This window comes from Schistocerca cancellata, chromosome 11, assembly GCF_023864275.1.
Source record: "Schistocerca cancellata isolate TAMUIC-IGC-003103 chromosome 11, iqSchCanc2.1, whole genome shotgun sequence".
Classification (NCBI taxonomy): domain Eukaryota; kingdom Metazoa; phylum Arthropoda; class Insecta; order Orthoptera; family Acrididae; genus Schistocerca; species Schistocerca cancellata.
Window position 1 is genome coordinate 16381320 of NC_064636.1, and position 13716 is coordinate 16395035.

At 43.0% G+C, this 13716-nt stretch overlaps 1 protein-coding gene across 11 annotated transcripts in view; it reads left to right on the top strand.

Annotated features, from left to right (window-relative positions):
* Positions 1-13716, top strand: part of LOC126108463 (myoneurin-like) — a 131775-nt gene that overhangs the window by 69154 nt on the left and 48905 nt on the right. For 10 of the 11 annotated variants that reach the window (XM_049913698.1, XM_049913700.1, XM_049913695.1 and 7 more), the window contains 3 exons: positions 9946-10026; positions 13342-13416; positions 13499-13618. The exons of the other annotated variant lie outside the window; for it this stretch is intronic. In XM_049913698.1, coding sequence (XP_049769655.1) covers positions 9946-10026; positions 13342-13416; positions 13499-13618 — 276 coding nt within the window. The remainder of the gene's footprint in view (positions 1-9945; positions 10027-13341; positions 13417-13498; positions 13619-13716) is intronic. 11 annotated transcript variants of the gene reach the window in all.

Below are 13716 nucleotides of genomic sequence, written 5' to 3' on the forward strand. Positions count from 1 at the left end.
ATTTATCTACCGAAAACACAAGTCTCAACTTATTTTTTTTTATAATTATACAGTTATTTTAATCATACCTGGTAGTATCGCTGACTTTTAGCGATTATTGAAGAATACCTCTTTCATTGGACAGACTCACTGGCTGCTACAATATTTTCCAACTCTAGGGTTCGTGAATCCGGATGACACTTGACTCGATGCAGCAATCCTCCTCGATCGAGCCGCACGTTGTGGCGCCACTTCTACCGTATCTTCATTCGCCGTCGGCGTTGTCGTTGTTACCGTGAGACACCGTTATACCAAGAGGAAAGGCGCGTCGATCTTAGAGCATGAGATATGATGACCTTAAGCCATTGACAACACACAACGGTCACGGTAGCACCTGATTCCAGAATAGCTGCAGTAGTTAAGATCTACGAACTATCCCTTGTTGACCAGGTCCCCAAAACTTAACTCGTAACGAGATCCCTTCAAAGCAAATTGTCATAACGATCGTCTAAAAAGGCTTCGTACAACGAGAAGAAATGTTACGGTTGATGGAATAATAACAGATACGACCAAACTGTCTTGTCTCTTCTGCTTTATTTAATATAACTTTCTTCACAGTTTCATTTCGCATTCACCACTCATTCACCGAAACCCTTTGATGAACAGTTTTGATTGCTTAACAGCAACAGTCAATGATAATGATACAGCTTTTCTCCTTTTTATAAATTGAAGCCCGCTCTCCGTGATATAATAAGAAAAAAACCGGTCTCAATACCGCGTCCCTCGTGAGATGCGAATAGACTTATCCCGGAATTGACCGCCCTGTAGGTGTACTCAATTTAATGACCACACTTCGCTGTCCGCTATTTCGCGTAACTGAATGTCCATTTGTTAGTCTGATTATACACTGTAGCTATTTAAAATTCGCCCCTATATTTTTCACAATGCACAATTAGCACTTCGTTACTTATTTGTTTTTTTTTTCTAAGAGTAAACGAAAAAAAAAGACGCCGTATAATCGGCTTAGTCGACATAAAGCAAAACACCTTAATATGCCCAATTTCACCTCTTCTTATAGGATCGGCTACCTTACTCATTAATTTACTACATATTGTTTCCAATAACACTAAACAGGTATCGCCGTTATATTTTAATTGTATTCAAAAGCATGTTACTACTATTATGACCATCCAAATCGTCAAAAATCGCGCGGCGTGCGTTTTTAATGATAACTTTACGCTATTCAATTAAATCGCGCGGCGTGCGTTTTTAATGATAACTTTACGCTATTCAATTTCCGTTACAGCTATCTTGACTCGTAATGTTACAATACATCTCTATTAATTTTGTAGTTGTCGGCACACACCAATTGTATTTACCGGCAATTTTTATAAAAACACTACAGACGACAGAATGCTGTAGCGATGCTAGCGCTCCATGTGGTAACATGTCACATTGCAGTGAACAGAAGACAAGCGATTTCTTTGATCAAATCTACAGCGAGGCCCTAGGTTTGATCAAATATTGGACGACATTTGACAAAGTCCCTATTACACTATCAAATATCTTTGACAAAGATATTGGACAAAGAAGTTTGATAGTGTAATACCGGCCTAATGCTGGAAGACGGTGGGATGCTGCATTTGAAGAGACTGTTCTCGAGCGCTTCGAGGAAGCACCTATGACAAGTACTCGAGCAGTTGGATACGACACGGGTGTCAGTCGTCGGTTAGTCTGGGAGGTGAAGCATCCCCAACTCTCTTGTGGTTCCCTTTTTATGTCTCCACATCGACGTCTGCTCGTAGATACGTATCGTCGGTAGGTTTTCCGGCTTCACTTCCCGACGTGAGAGCGACGACTCTCCGATGAGGTGCGGGCCTCGTGTTTCGGTACTACTGCGAGTCTTGTAAATATCGCTTTTATTTAGTAATTTGCCCGGCTAAAACTCTCCCCTCTTACGATTAAGACAGCGTGCGCCACCTTTCGGAGGGAGTGGGGACGCCACAGAGTCACAAAAGTTCATTTTAAGCAGTCCGTAAAACACGAAAATGTTCACTTCAGTTAGCGTGTTAGTTAATGCCTACCCTTTCCGCTAGACGGTGCTGACTTACTGCTGAATAGCTTTGGTTTCGTAAAACCTTCACTGATTAGTACTAGGTAAATGAAATAAGTACAACACTCTTGTATTTCATTTTCACTCTATATTCGAGGATTAAGATGGTGACGGATGGTGGTGTATTTAAAAGGTTCCTACCCTGGAGGAATCTAAATAGTCCGCAAATGCCAATACGCACACGCTCCACGTCCAGATTCGCAACTAACGGCACGCGACACTTTCAAAAGTCCACACGTTAATATCTGAATACCGGTACCTCTGAATTCACTCGTATCAGCAGATAATTTGAGTTTCTGTCGTCTATATGTCTGTAAAGTTCCAATCTAGCACTAAAGTCCTAAAATCCCCTTAATACTCCGTTTCTACTGACAGTCAGAGATCATACACTACATTACTTTTAATCTCCATATTATTCTAACAGTTTATCGTGAATCTGAACACCCTAAAGTCTAATCTAATTATTGTCTCGCTGACTGACACAGGTTCCCCGCCCTTTAACGAAACAATCGAGGAGAAAAGGCGGCAATAATGACGATCGGGCCTTTTTATAGGTTTTTCATCACGAGAGTTTAACGTCGCTGCCTCCTCCGTGACGGAGCTTCCGTGGCTTTGCTGTACTTAGTCGTTAAACTAGTTGCTGATATACTATAATTTTGATCTGAAATTACCGAAGTCTGATTCTACACTATTTCCCCCCTAAAAATTCTATTCTTAATTTTAAATTATTCTTTCTATAGCTTTTATCACTGCAAACTGAACCGAGGTGTTACAACGGCCAGCGTCCATTTAGTTTTCACCCTGTCCTAGACGTAAATCCTATGGCAGACTGCAGACACAGGCTAGAGTTTTGTCGGTGGATTCTGCAGCGTGTTGCACGACATCCTGATTTCACCTCCATTGTGTTGTTTGCTGACGAGTGCACCTTCATCGGGACAGCCTTTACACCACTCGAAACGTCGATTACTTGGCAAGGGGAAATGCTCACGTCGCGTACATCTCCGGACACCGGGCACGATTTTTGCTCCACTTTTGGGTAGGCATTGTGGGTGACCATCTATACCTCCTCGACTTACTAGGGCAAATTACCTTCACTTTTCGCAAGAAACTATAGCCGGCCTGCTGGAAGATGTTCCCGTGGACGTACGGCTATGCATGTGGTTGCAGCACGATGGGGCACCTGCACATAACAGTCGTGCTGTGCGCAGATATTTAAATGAACACTTGACGGAGGTAGTCATAGAACGTGGCCACCGCAATCACCAGACCTCACGCCAACGGGCTTTTTCCTGTGGGGATACTTCGAGGTTCTATTTCACCCATTGCATGCAAACTGTGTAGAAATGAAGAGGAATTAATGGATCACATTCAGCATGCTGCCAATCGCATCAGGGCAATGCCAGGAATCTGATTTCGGCAAAACACCGTTCGTTGTTACATAGCTCGTGTCGTGTCAGAGGGTCGCCAGTTCGAGTACCTGCTTTAAGTGAACAATGTCCGAGCCACAAAACAGGCCCTTTTCAGGGCTGACACAATTTGTAAAAGACTTCGTGTATGCGAACTAACAGCTGTTAGTTTGTTCCCAGTATGTCTTATTATGAAACTACAATGGATGTGTCGAGACCCCGTCAGATTCGCCCCCTATGCCCCGAGTGGAAGGCTGGCGCGCTACCACCGAGCGTGCGGGCCGACTCGGATATATTGCGATCTCCGGCAGGCGAAGCATTTCAGATGGAAACCCAGTTTTAAGCAAAGAAGGGAAAGCAGAAAGGTGGAAGGAGTATATAGAGGGTCTATACAAGGGCGATGTACTTGAGGACAATATTATGGAAATGGAAGAGGATGTAGATGAAGATGAAATGGGAGATACGATATTGCGTGAAGAGTTTGACAGAGCACTGAAAGACCTGAGGCAGTTAAATAAGTCACAGCTTCAAAATACTAATGTGAATTCTTTACAGAAGAATGGAAAAACTGGTAGAAGCCGACCTTGGGGAAGATCAGTTTGGACTCCGTAGAAATGTTGGAAAACGTGAGGCAATACTGACCTTACGATTTATCTTAGAAGAAAGATTAAGGAAAGGCAACCCTATGTTTCTAGCATTTGTAGACTTGGAGAAAGCTTTTGACAATGTTGACTGCAATACTCTCTTTCAAATTCTAAAGGTGGCAGGGGTAAAATACAGGGAGCGAAAGGCTATTTACAATTTGTACAGAAACCAGATGGCAGTTATAAGAGTCAAGGGGCACGAAAGGGAAGCAGCAGTTGGGAACGGAGTGAGACAGGGTTGTAGCCTATCCCGATGTTATTCAATCTGTATATTGAGCAAGCAGTAAAGGAAACGAAAGAAAAATTCGGAGTAGGTATTAAAATCCACAGAGAAGAAATAAAAACTTTGAGGTTCGCCGATGACATTGTAATTCTGTCAGAGACAGCAAAGGACTTGGAGGAGCAGTTGAACGGAATGGACAGTGTGTTGAAAGGAGGATATAAGATGAACATCAACAAAAGCAAAACAAGGATAATGGAATGTAGTCGAATTAAATCTGGTGATGCTGAGGTAATTAGATTATGAAATGAGATACTTAAAGTAGTAAAGGAGTTTTGCTATTTGGGGAGCAAAATAACTTATGATGGACGAAGTAGAGAGGATATAAAATGTAGACTGGCAACGCCAAGGAAAGTGCTTTTGAAGAAGAGAAATTTGTTAACATCGAGTATAGATTTAAGTGTCAGGAAGTCATTTCTGAAAGTATTTGTAGGGAGTGTAGCCATGTATGGAAGTGAAACGTGGACGATGAATAGTTTGGACAAGAAGAGAATAGAAACTTTCGAAATGTGGTGCTACAGAAGAATGCTGAAGATTAGATTGGTAGATCACATAACTAATGAGGAGGTATTGAATAGAATTGGGGAGAAGAGGAGTTTGTGGCACAACTTAACTAGAAGAAGGGATCAGTTGGTAGGACATGTTCTGAGGCATCAAGGGATCACCAGTTTAGTATTGGAGGGCAGCATGGAGGGTGAAAATCGTAGAGGGAGACCAAGAGATGAATACACTAAGCAGATTCAGAAGGATGTAGGCTGCAGTACGTATTGGGAGAAGAAGAAGCTTGCACAGGATAGGGTAGCATGGAGAGTTGCATCAAACCAGTCTCTGAACTGAAGACCACACAAGCAACATAATATGAAACAAGTTTCCACTCGGGGAACTGAGGGACAGATTCCGATAATCTTTCCAACACATATTTTCGAGGAAGATATGAGAATATTTACTGACTGACATAACTGACACAGCATGCAGAGTGAATGAGTAATTACTTTTTCACAAGTGAAGTCAGTAGTGTGACAGGCATAAGAACAAAAGAAATTTTACGTATTTTTATGGCTAGGTGTCAAACTTAAATAGAGTGCACAACAAAATCAATGAGTGTAACTGTTGAAGACTGAAGACAAGTTTTAAACAAAGTCCACAATGAAAGCGCATCAGGAGTCTTTTTATAGTTCCTTTACCAGCCGAGCAAACCTAACTTAGTCTCAGATTACATAATATAGATTTATGTTGTACTTTTTATTTTTGAATGAAGTAATATTTGAAATGAAATAATAAGTGGTACTGACCCAGTTAACCCAAAATATTGTCTTCATCCTCTCTGTCTGACTCGGACAAATCAGAATCCTGAAGGTTAGTTACGAAAGGCTCCATTACCGAGTCTGTGTTACTTTCCTTTTCAAAATCACCTTCCTGCAGTGTTTCCGAATGTCTGACACAGTCTGCCCACACAGTGATAGTTACATTCTTCAGTGCTTCACGGGTGAATCTTTAGACATCGACACTCCGGGAGGTGCTACGTCGTTCCGCATACGGAACTTTAACTTGTGCCGTACCACTCGATGGGATTGCAGCGGCAGTGATACGGTGTAAACCCAATTGCCCGGTGACCGTCCTGTTTTGCAATTTCATCTGTGTCGTAAGGGCAGTATTCGGGCTCGTATGCATTTACCGGCACGAGTAGCTCTAGCCCGGTTTGTGATGCAGTGTGAGGAATTTCATTATACGACAGCCACGAAATAATTTCATCCTTTCTGGTACTTGAAGTAGGAGTGTTATTGACTTGCAGAGAGTGCACACTTGCATTATCTACGAAAATAATAGAATTCTCCGCCAGGTACAGAAGCAGCTGGTGTTCAAACCACCTTGAAGGTGACGTAAGTCATTTCAGAGTGATAGTCGTGTGAAGGCTTTAAATATTAATTTACTTTTCTGGCGTGAAGCTTGTCTGCAGAACCAGTGTGAAGCAGTATAAGGCATCTCCCTTTGCCCACAGGAACCTTCAGGCCTCCCACAGCCTCACTTGTCTTCCAGCACATTGGTCTCGAATGGTTCATTGAGATAATAAATATGTGATTTCAGGGCTTTTTTAATCTTGTGCATTGTTCTCAAAAACAGAATTTTTGCTGGTACAATGTCATTTCTTTTGAAGAGTAGTTTTCTTCTGTCATTGCTCTTCCCGTATATAAATCCCATGTCCCTTAATACTCAGAGCACGATTGATTTGCTAATATCGAAACGGTCGGCTTCTTTTGTGTACGATCGTAGTTCATCTACTGTAGCATATTCACCTTCACTATACACGTCAAATATTTTGTGCCGTAATACTTTTGTGCCGAAATCGTCGAGCTCACTTAGAAATTTCTTTCGATTTTGGCTCTTACCGGGTGACATGAAAATAGGTAATGCGTTCCCTCCAGCAGACCCGTCGGCTTCACTCGCAATCTGTAGAACAGTTCTCAGCCTGATACCGCTCAACTCAGCCGTTCATTCTCGACACTTGGCAACACCGGGAGATACTTTGGGACAAGATCTGGATGCTGCTTCTGACTCCTGCCAATAGAACTGATACATATGAAACATTATTTCTGACACCTGCTCGTGTAATACTGGGTGCGATTTTATTTTGCCACTCGTATCGATCGTATTTCCTCGAAAGAACACTGCGCAGAATGCTGAAAATGGTCATAAACTTGCTCTGCACACCACAAAATGAATTTGGGCTCTCACTACGACTGACCGACTGCTAACGGTCGGCAGGTGACGTGGTGTATCTGTGTTCCTGTCCGTCCGGACCTCACCTGCCAAGTTATGTGGGGCGCACTCTAGCCTTACGTTATGGCAAGAAAGAAAATCTGGTTGTACTTGTAACAGAGAGTGCTGCTGGTAAAGCTTGTACTTCCTGTAATAGTTTTTTGCTAAATCTTGATGTAAATGCTGGCAGAATACCAGAAATGTGGAGGCTGATGCTGAAACCACCTAAAATCCACATTTCCAGGCTGGCATGCACACCCACTGCTTGTCAATAATTTGCTGGGCAGGAACATGGGGGATTGTACAATCTGAATGTGGTTGGACATGTGGTCCCATGTTTTGTGAATACATGACAAGTGTTTTTCTGCCTTGTATAATTCAATAAGAAATCCAGTGCCCTGTCATATCTTTTGTTGGTGGTCACGTTTATCACTAAACTTTACACTTGTCTGACTTCGGTTTTCTGGTTATTGCATTGTTCCATAAATCATCACACATTTTCATATCTACATCTACATACATATTCCGCAGTCCACCATACGGTGCGTGGCGGAGGAGTAACTTGTACCAAAACTAGCATCTTCTCTCCCTGTTCCACTCCCAAACAGAACGAGGGAAAAATGGCTGCTTATATGCCTCTGTACGAGCCCTAATCTCTCTTATCTTTGTGGTCTTTCCGCGAAATATAAGTTGGCGGCCGTAAAATTGTACTGCAGTCAGCCTCAAATGCTGGTTCTCTAAATTTCCTCAGTAGCAATTCACGAAAAGAACGCCTGCTTTCCTCTAGAGACTCCCACCCGAGTTCCTGAAGCATTTCCGTAACAGTCGCGTGATGATCGAACCTACCAGTAACAAATCTAGCAGCCCGCCTCTGAACTGCTTCTATGTCCTCCCTCAGTCCGACCTGATAGGGATCCCAAACGCTCGAGCAGTACTCGAGAATAGGTCGTATTAGTGTTTTATAAGCGGTCTCCTTTACAGATGAACCACACCTTCCCAAAATTCTACTAATGAACGGAAGACGACTATCCGCCTTTCCCACAACTGCCATTACATGCTTGTCCCACTTCATATCGCTCTGCAATGTTACGCCCAAATATTTAATCGACGTGACTGTGTCAAGCGCTACACTACTAATGGAGTATTCAAACATTAAAGGATTCTTTTTACTATTCATCTGCATTAATTTACATTTATCTATATTTAGAGTTAGCAACAGCAACAGAAAGACTTAGAATATTATAGGTGTTTTTTCAGGTAAATGCCAGTGAGTGGTACACCTTAGTGTCAATGACTGGTGCACATGAAAATGTTAAGTTGCGGACTGATTCTACTGCTGTGGCATAACCTTATAGCAAATACATTAATCTCCCCACTATAATGTGAAAGACAGGTGGATCTACCTAAAGATATATTATTGTTGTTGTTATTATTATTATTTACATTATTATTTGTGTTTTTTATGTGCGATGTCCCACAGACATTGTGTGTTTTCTCAGACAGCACATCTATCTTCACCACACCACAAGTAACATTTTGCCCCCCCCCCCCCCCCCCACCAAAAAAAAAAAAAAAAAAAAAAAAAAAAAATGCCAAGCTGCCAGGAGGACACCAACTCTCACAATTGCCTTTCTTGTATCCTTGTTTGCTACAAACGTGTGAAGAGTAATACGTCTTCTTTAAATGATTTTACATGGTAATCCACTTCCTCTTCTTAAGACATGTTAAAAAATGTATCACCCTGTAGCATTAACGTACACGTGACATTACTAAAACACAATACGAGATTGACTCTTCTCTACTAGCACTATCGAGGCTAACATAATTTGTCAGCTGTTTGGAAGTGACTGTACACGAATGGAAAAACATTGCTGAGTATTGATAAGATTTCAGAGTGAAGCAAAGACTGGCAACCGGCTTTAAATGTTCAGAAATGCAAAACTGCTCACTTCATCAAAACTGCTGCCCTGTGACTACGCTCTATCAGAGAGACACAGTTGGCAGCAGTCAACAGCACACGTGTTTTGTAAACAGTCTCCTCGCAGACCGATTGCGTCGCCTTACTATTCCACCAGTGAACCGATGTACGCCACCAGCTTTCCCTGTGGCTAATCGTATGTGACGGTTTTACTTCGTATCCCCACAAATTCTTATACAGATATCTCGGTATTTCTGTGAGTTACCCGATTCCAGTCGCGACTCGTCGGTGTTGTCGGCATAGAATTCTATTTTTTTTCTTTTTGTGAAGTGCAAAGTTTCACATTTGTAAACCTTCAAATAAAGTTGACAGTCTTTTCACCACCTTGTACATTTATCAAGATCAGATGGAACATTTGTGCAGGTTTCTCATACTGTACTTCATTATAGGTAACCACATCATTTGTAATGAGTCTGAGGTTGCTATTCAGTTGATCCGCCAGCTCATTAATGTACAATACGAACAGCGAACAGCGAGGGTCCCGACACACTTCCCCGTCGCGTTACAGGAATTACTTCACCCATCGATGACCCCCCCGTGTAAGATAACGTACTGCATTCTTCCTGCCGAGAAATCGTCAATCTAGTCACAAAATTAGAATTATATACTTGTCTACGTGAAAGAAGGGTAAAGACAGTTCAGCCTGCAGTATGTTTGTTAGTAGCATTGCTATTTGTATCCACTGCTCGACTCCGTTTGGAGAAGACATTAATTTTTGCATTGCAGTTTTCAGAGTGTGATTTTTTTGTATTGTGTGGTTCTTTACAGCAAAGTAATATCTTTTGCAGGATCCTGTACGTATCAAAATTGAACCGGAACACGATCAGTGTGCAGCTACACATCCGGACTCAGAAGCGACAAAAATTAAGGTATGCACCACATTCCTGTTACTGCTTCCTGGCACGGAGAGAGAAAGAAGGCGAAGTGATTTTCACACCACTCTGTTCACTTCATTGGTTCCTTAGTGCCTCTCCTCACATATTAAATACTTGTCCTCATTCTAAAACGACAGTGCCAGATTTCATACGTGCGGCATCTCGACTGTGCCTTTGCCTGTCACCAAATCGTTCTCCAGTTGCTGCATTTCTTCCGTGTGGCTGTGCAACAAATTACCCTGTAAAATGTGTCTTACTCAAAAGACCTGCACATCCAAGAGGAGGATAAAGCCTATTTGTCCTCTCACTTTTTGTGCACTTTTACTCACAAATAAATGTATTTTGTTGAAGGTTTTAATCTGTAGTCCTCAGTCTAAAGACTTGTCGTCTGCAGCTGTCTGTGATTGTCTCTCTTCATCTCTATGGTTGTGGTTTGTGGTCTACTTGTGCAACCTTTATCCCCACCCCCATCCCCTTTCCCTGATTAAAGTGACTGTTTGTTGATGTTTCAAGATGTGTTGTATCAGCTGATACCTTCTGTTAGTATGTGCTGTAATTCTCGCCATGCCCCCCCCCCCCACCCCCCACCCCCACCCCAACACGTTCAACAGATACCTTCTGTTAGGATGTGCCATAATAATTCGCCTTCAACTGATACCTTCTGTTAGGATGTGCCATGATATGCACATCAAAGAGTTTTGCATCACCCCGGTTCCCAGAACTCCTGAAGACAGACGTTGACTGTGGATATTGTACCACAGACACAGTCCCTTTGACTGTTCAAGAGATGTCACTAAACCCGCCCAAAGAAGTAAACAACAATGCATGAGCAGCGCTTATTAGACGGAGGGCGTCTGACAGCCGGTCAGTTCCAGTCATTCCACCAGGAAGGAGGTACACGGCTCGTGTTGTCTGTAGTTCAACCGTGCCTAGACGGTCAATACCGGGGTTCGATCGCGTCCACATTGTTACTTTGGACCAGGAAGGGCTCTCAACAAGGGAATTGTCCAGGTGTCTCGGAGTGAACCAAAGCGATGTTGTTCGGACAGGGAGGAGATACAGAGAGACAGGAACTGTGGGTGACATGCCTCGCTCAGGCCGCCCGGGGGCTACTACTGCAGTGGATGACCGCTACCTGCGGATTATGGCTCGGAGGAACCCCGACAGCAACGCCACCGTGCTGAATAATGGTTTTCGTGCAGCCACACGACGTCGTGTTACGACTCAAACTGTGCGCAATAGGCTGCGTGACGCGCAACTTCACTCCCGACATCCACGGCGAGGTCCATCTTTGCAACCGCGACACCGTGCAGTGCGGTACAGGTGGGCACAGCAACATGGCGAATGGACCACTCAGGACTGACATCGCGTTCTCTTCACCGATGACTGTCGTATATGCATTCAACCGGACAATCGTCGGAGACGTGTTTGGAGGCAACCCGGTCAGGCTGAACGCCTTACACACACTGTCCGGCGAGTGCAGCAAGGTGGAGGTTCCCTGCTGTTTTGGGGTGGCATTATGTGGGGCCGACGTACGCCGCTGGTGGTCACGGAAGGTGCCGTAATGGCTGTACGGTATGTGAATGCCATCCTCTGACCCATAGTGCAACCATATTGGCAGCATATTGGTGAGGCATTTGTCTTCATGGACGACAATTTGTGCCCTCATCGTGAATAACGTGCTCGACTAGAGTGGCCAGCATGTTCTCCAGACATGAATCCTATTAAACATGCCCGGGATAGATTGAAAAGGGCTGTTTACGAACGAAGTGACCCACCAACGATTCTGAGAGATCTACGGTGAATCGCCATTGAGGAATGGGACAGTCTGGACCACCAGTTGCTTTGATGAACTTGTGGATAGTATGCCACAACGAATACAGGCATGCACCAATGCAAGAGGACGTGCTACTGGGTATTAGAGGTACCGGTGTGTACAGCAATCTGGACTACCATCTCTGAAGGTCTTGCTGTATGGTGGTGCAATAAAAGCAATAAAAAGGGCGGAAATGATGTTTATGTTGATCTCTGTTCCAATTTTCTGTACAGGTTCCGAAACTGAGGTGATGCAAAACTTGTTTTTGACGTGTGTAATTCTGCCTCCCGGTGCACGATAGAAGTTATTTCATCCGTCAATGACTCCACGTGGAAGATAACGTGCTGCATTCTTCCTGCCAAGAAATTGTTAATCTGATCACAAAATCTGAATGATACATGTGTCTACATGAAAGAGGGTTAAAGACATTTCAATATGCAGTATAGTGATAGTCTACACCTCCTCATAAGCTATACAATCTACCCATTCATTCTTCTGAATTCTTCTGTTACACCGCATTTTAAAAGCTTCTGTTCTCTTCTGCTCTGAACTCTTTATCATCGGTGTTTCACTGCTGTAGAAGGCTGGAATTCAGACAAATACCTTCAGGAAAGACTTCCTAATATTTAAATGTATATTAGACATTAATAAATTCCTCTTCTACACGAATGCATATCTTCTCAGTGTCAGACTGCATTTCACTTCGTATATCCTCTCTACTGTAGCCATTATCAGTTACTTTCCTGCCCGAGTAGGAAAGTTACTCATCTGTAATCTCAGCATCGACTTATTAAATTCGAAATACCACTGCATTCCACTACCCTCGTGTTACTTTTACATGTAATCGCTTTTCGAGATAATGTCTATTGCATCCGACTGCTCTTGCAACTGTTTAACTCTTTTGCCGTTGTAGGCAGAATTACAGTCCCAGGAAACCTTAAGCTTATTATTTCTTCTTGCTGAAGATTGGCCCTCTTCCAGATTTCTCCTTGGTTCTCTCTCTCTCTCTCTCTCTCTCTCTCTCTCTCTCTCTTCCACACCTTGCTCAATGTACAGATAACACTGAAGATGGGGTACAACTGTGACTCACTCCCTTCTCAAATATAGATTCCCTTTCATGTGCTTTGGACATTATTGTTATTATTATCACTGTATACTTCCCATGTACTATAAATATTGTAATGTTGACTCACTAAAGACATTGGTTAGATGTAAGAGATGGTTTGAAGATCCCAATCGTGCTATGTAAAGTAAATGCATAAATACCTAAATAAAGGCTCTGAGCACTATGGGACTCAACATATTAGGTCATAAGTCCCCTAGAACTTAGAACTACTTAAACCTAACTAACCTAAGGACATCACACACACCCATGTCCGAGGCAGGATTCGAACCTGCGACCGTAGCAGTCCCGCGGTTCCGGACTGCAGCACCAGAACCGCTAGACCACCGCGGCCGGCAAATACCTAAATAATAAATGGTTTGTGTTGCAGGTATTTCATTTGGAAGGTGTGAAGAGGGAATGGATTGAAGACAATGTGAAGAAATGTGGCTGGGATGGAGCTCAGGTCGGTCTTCGCACTGTCGAGTGTTAGCTGGGTGTTTAGTCTCCCCTCGGTTTAATGCAGAATTTCACGGATTCTGTTACAGGTGTGTGAAAAAACAGCTCCAGAGACAGATGGGGTTAAGTTACACGTGTTTGAGAAAGCAGCTGCAGGGAAAGATGTGGTTCACGCCAAAAGAGGGCCGTGCAAGCTGTGCATATCAGAGGTAGGCTGGTTGGGAACCTTGTGTTTCCAGGTATTTTCTTGCTGCTATTAGTGCTATTATTATTATTATTATTATTATTATTATTATTATTATTGCTA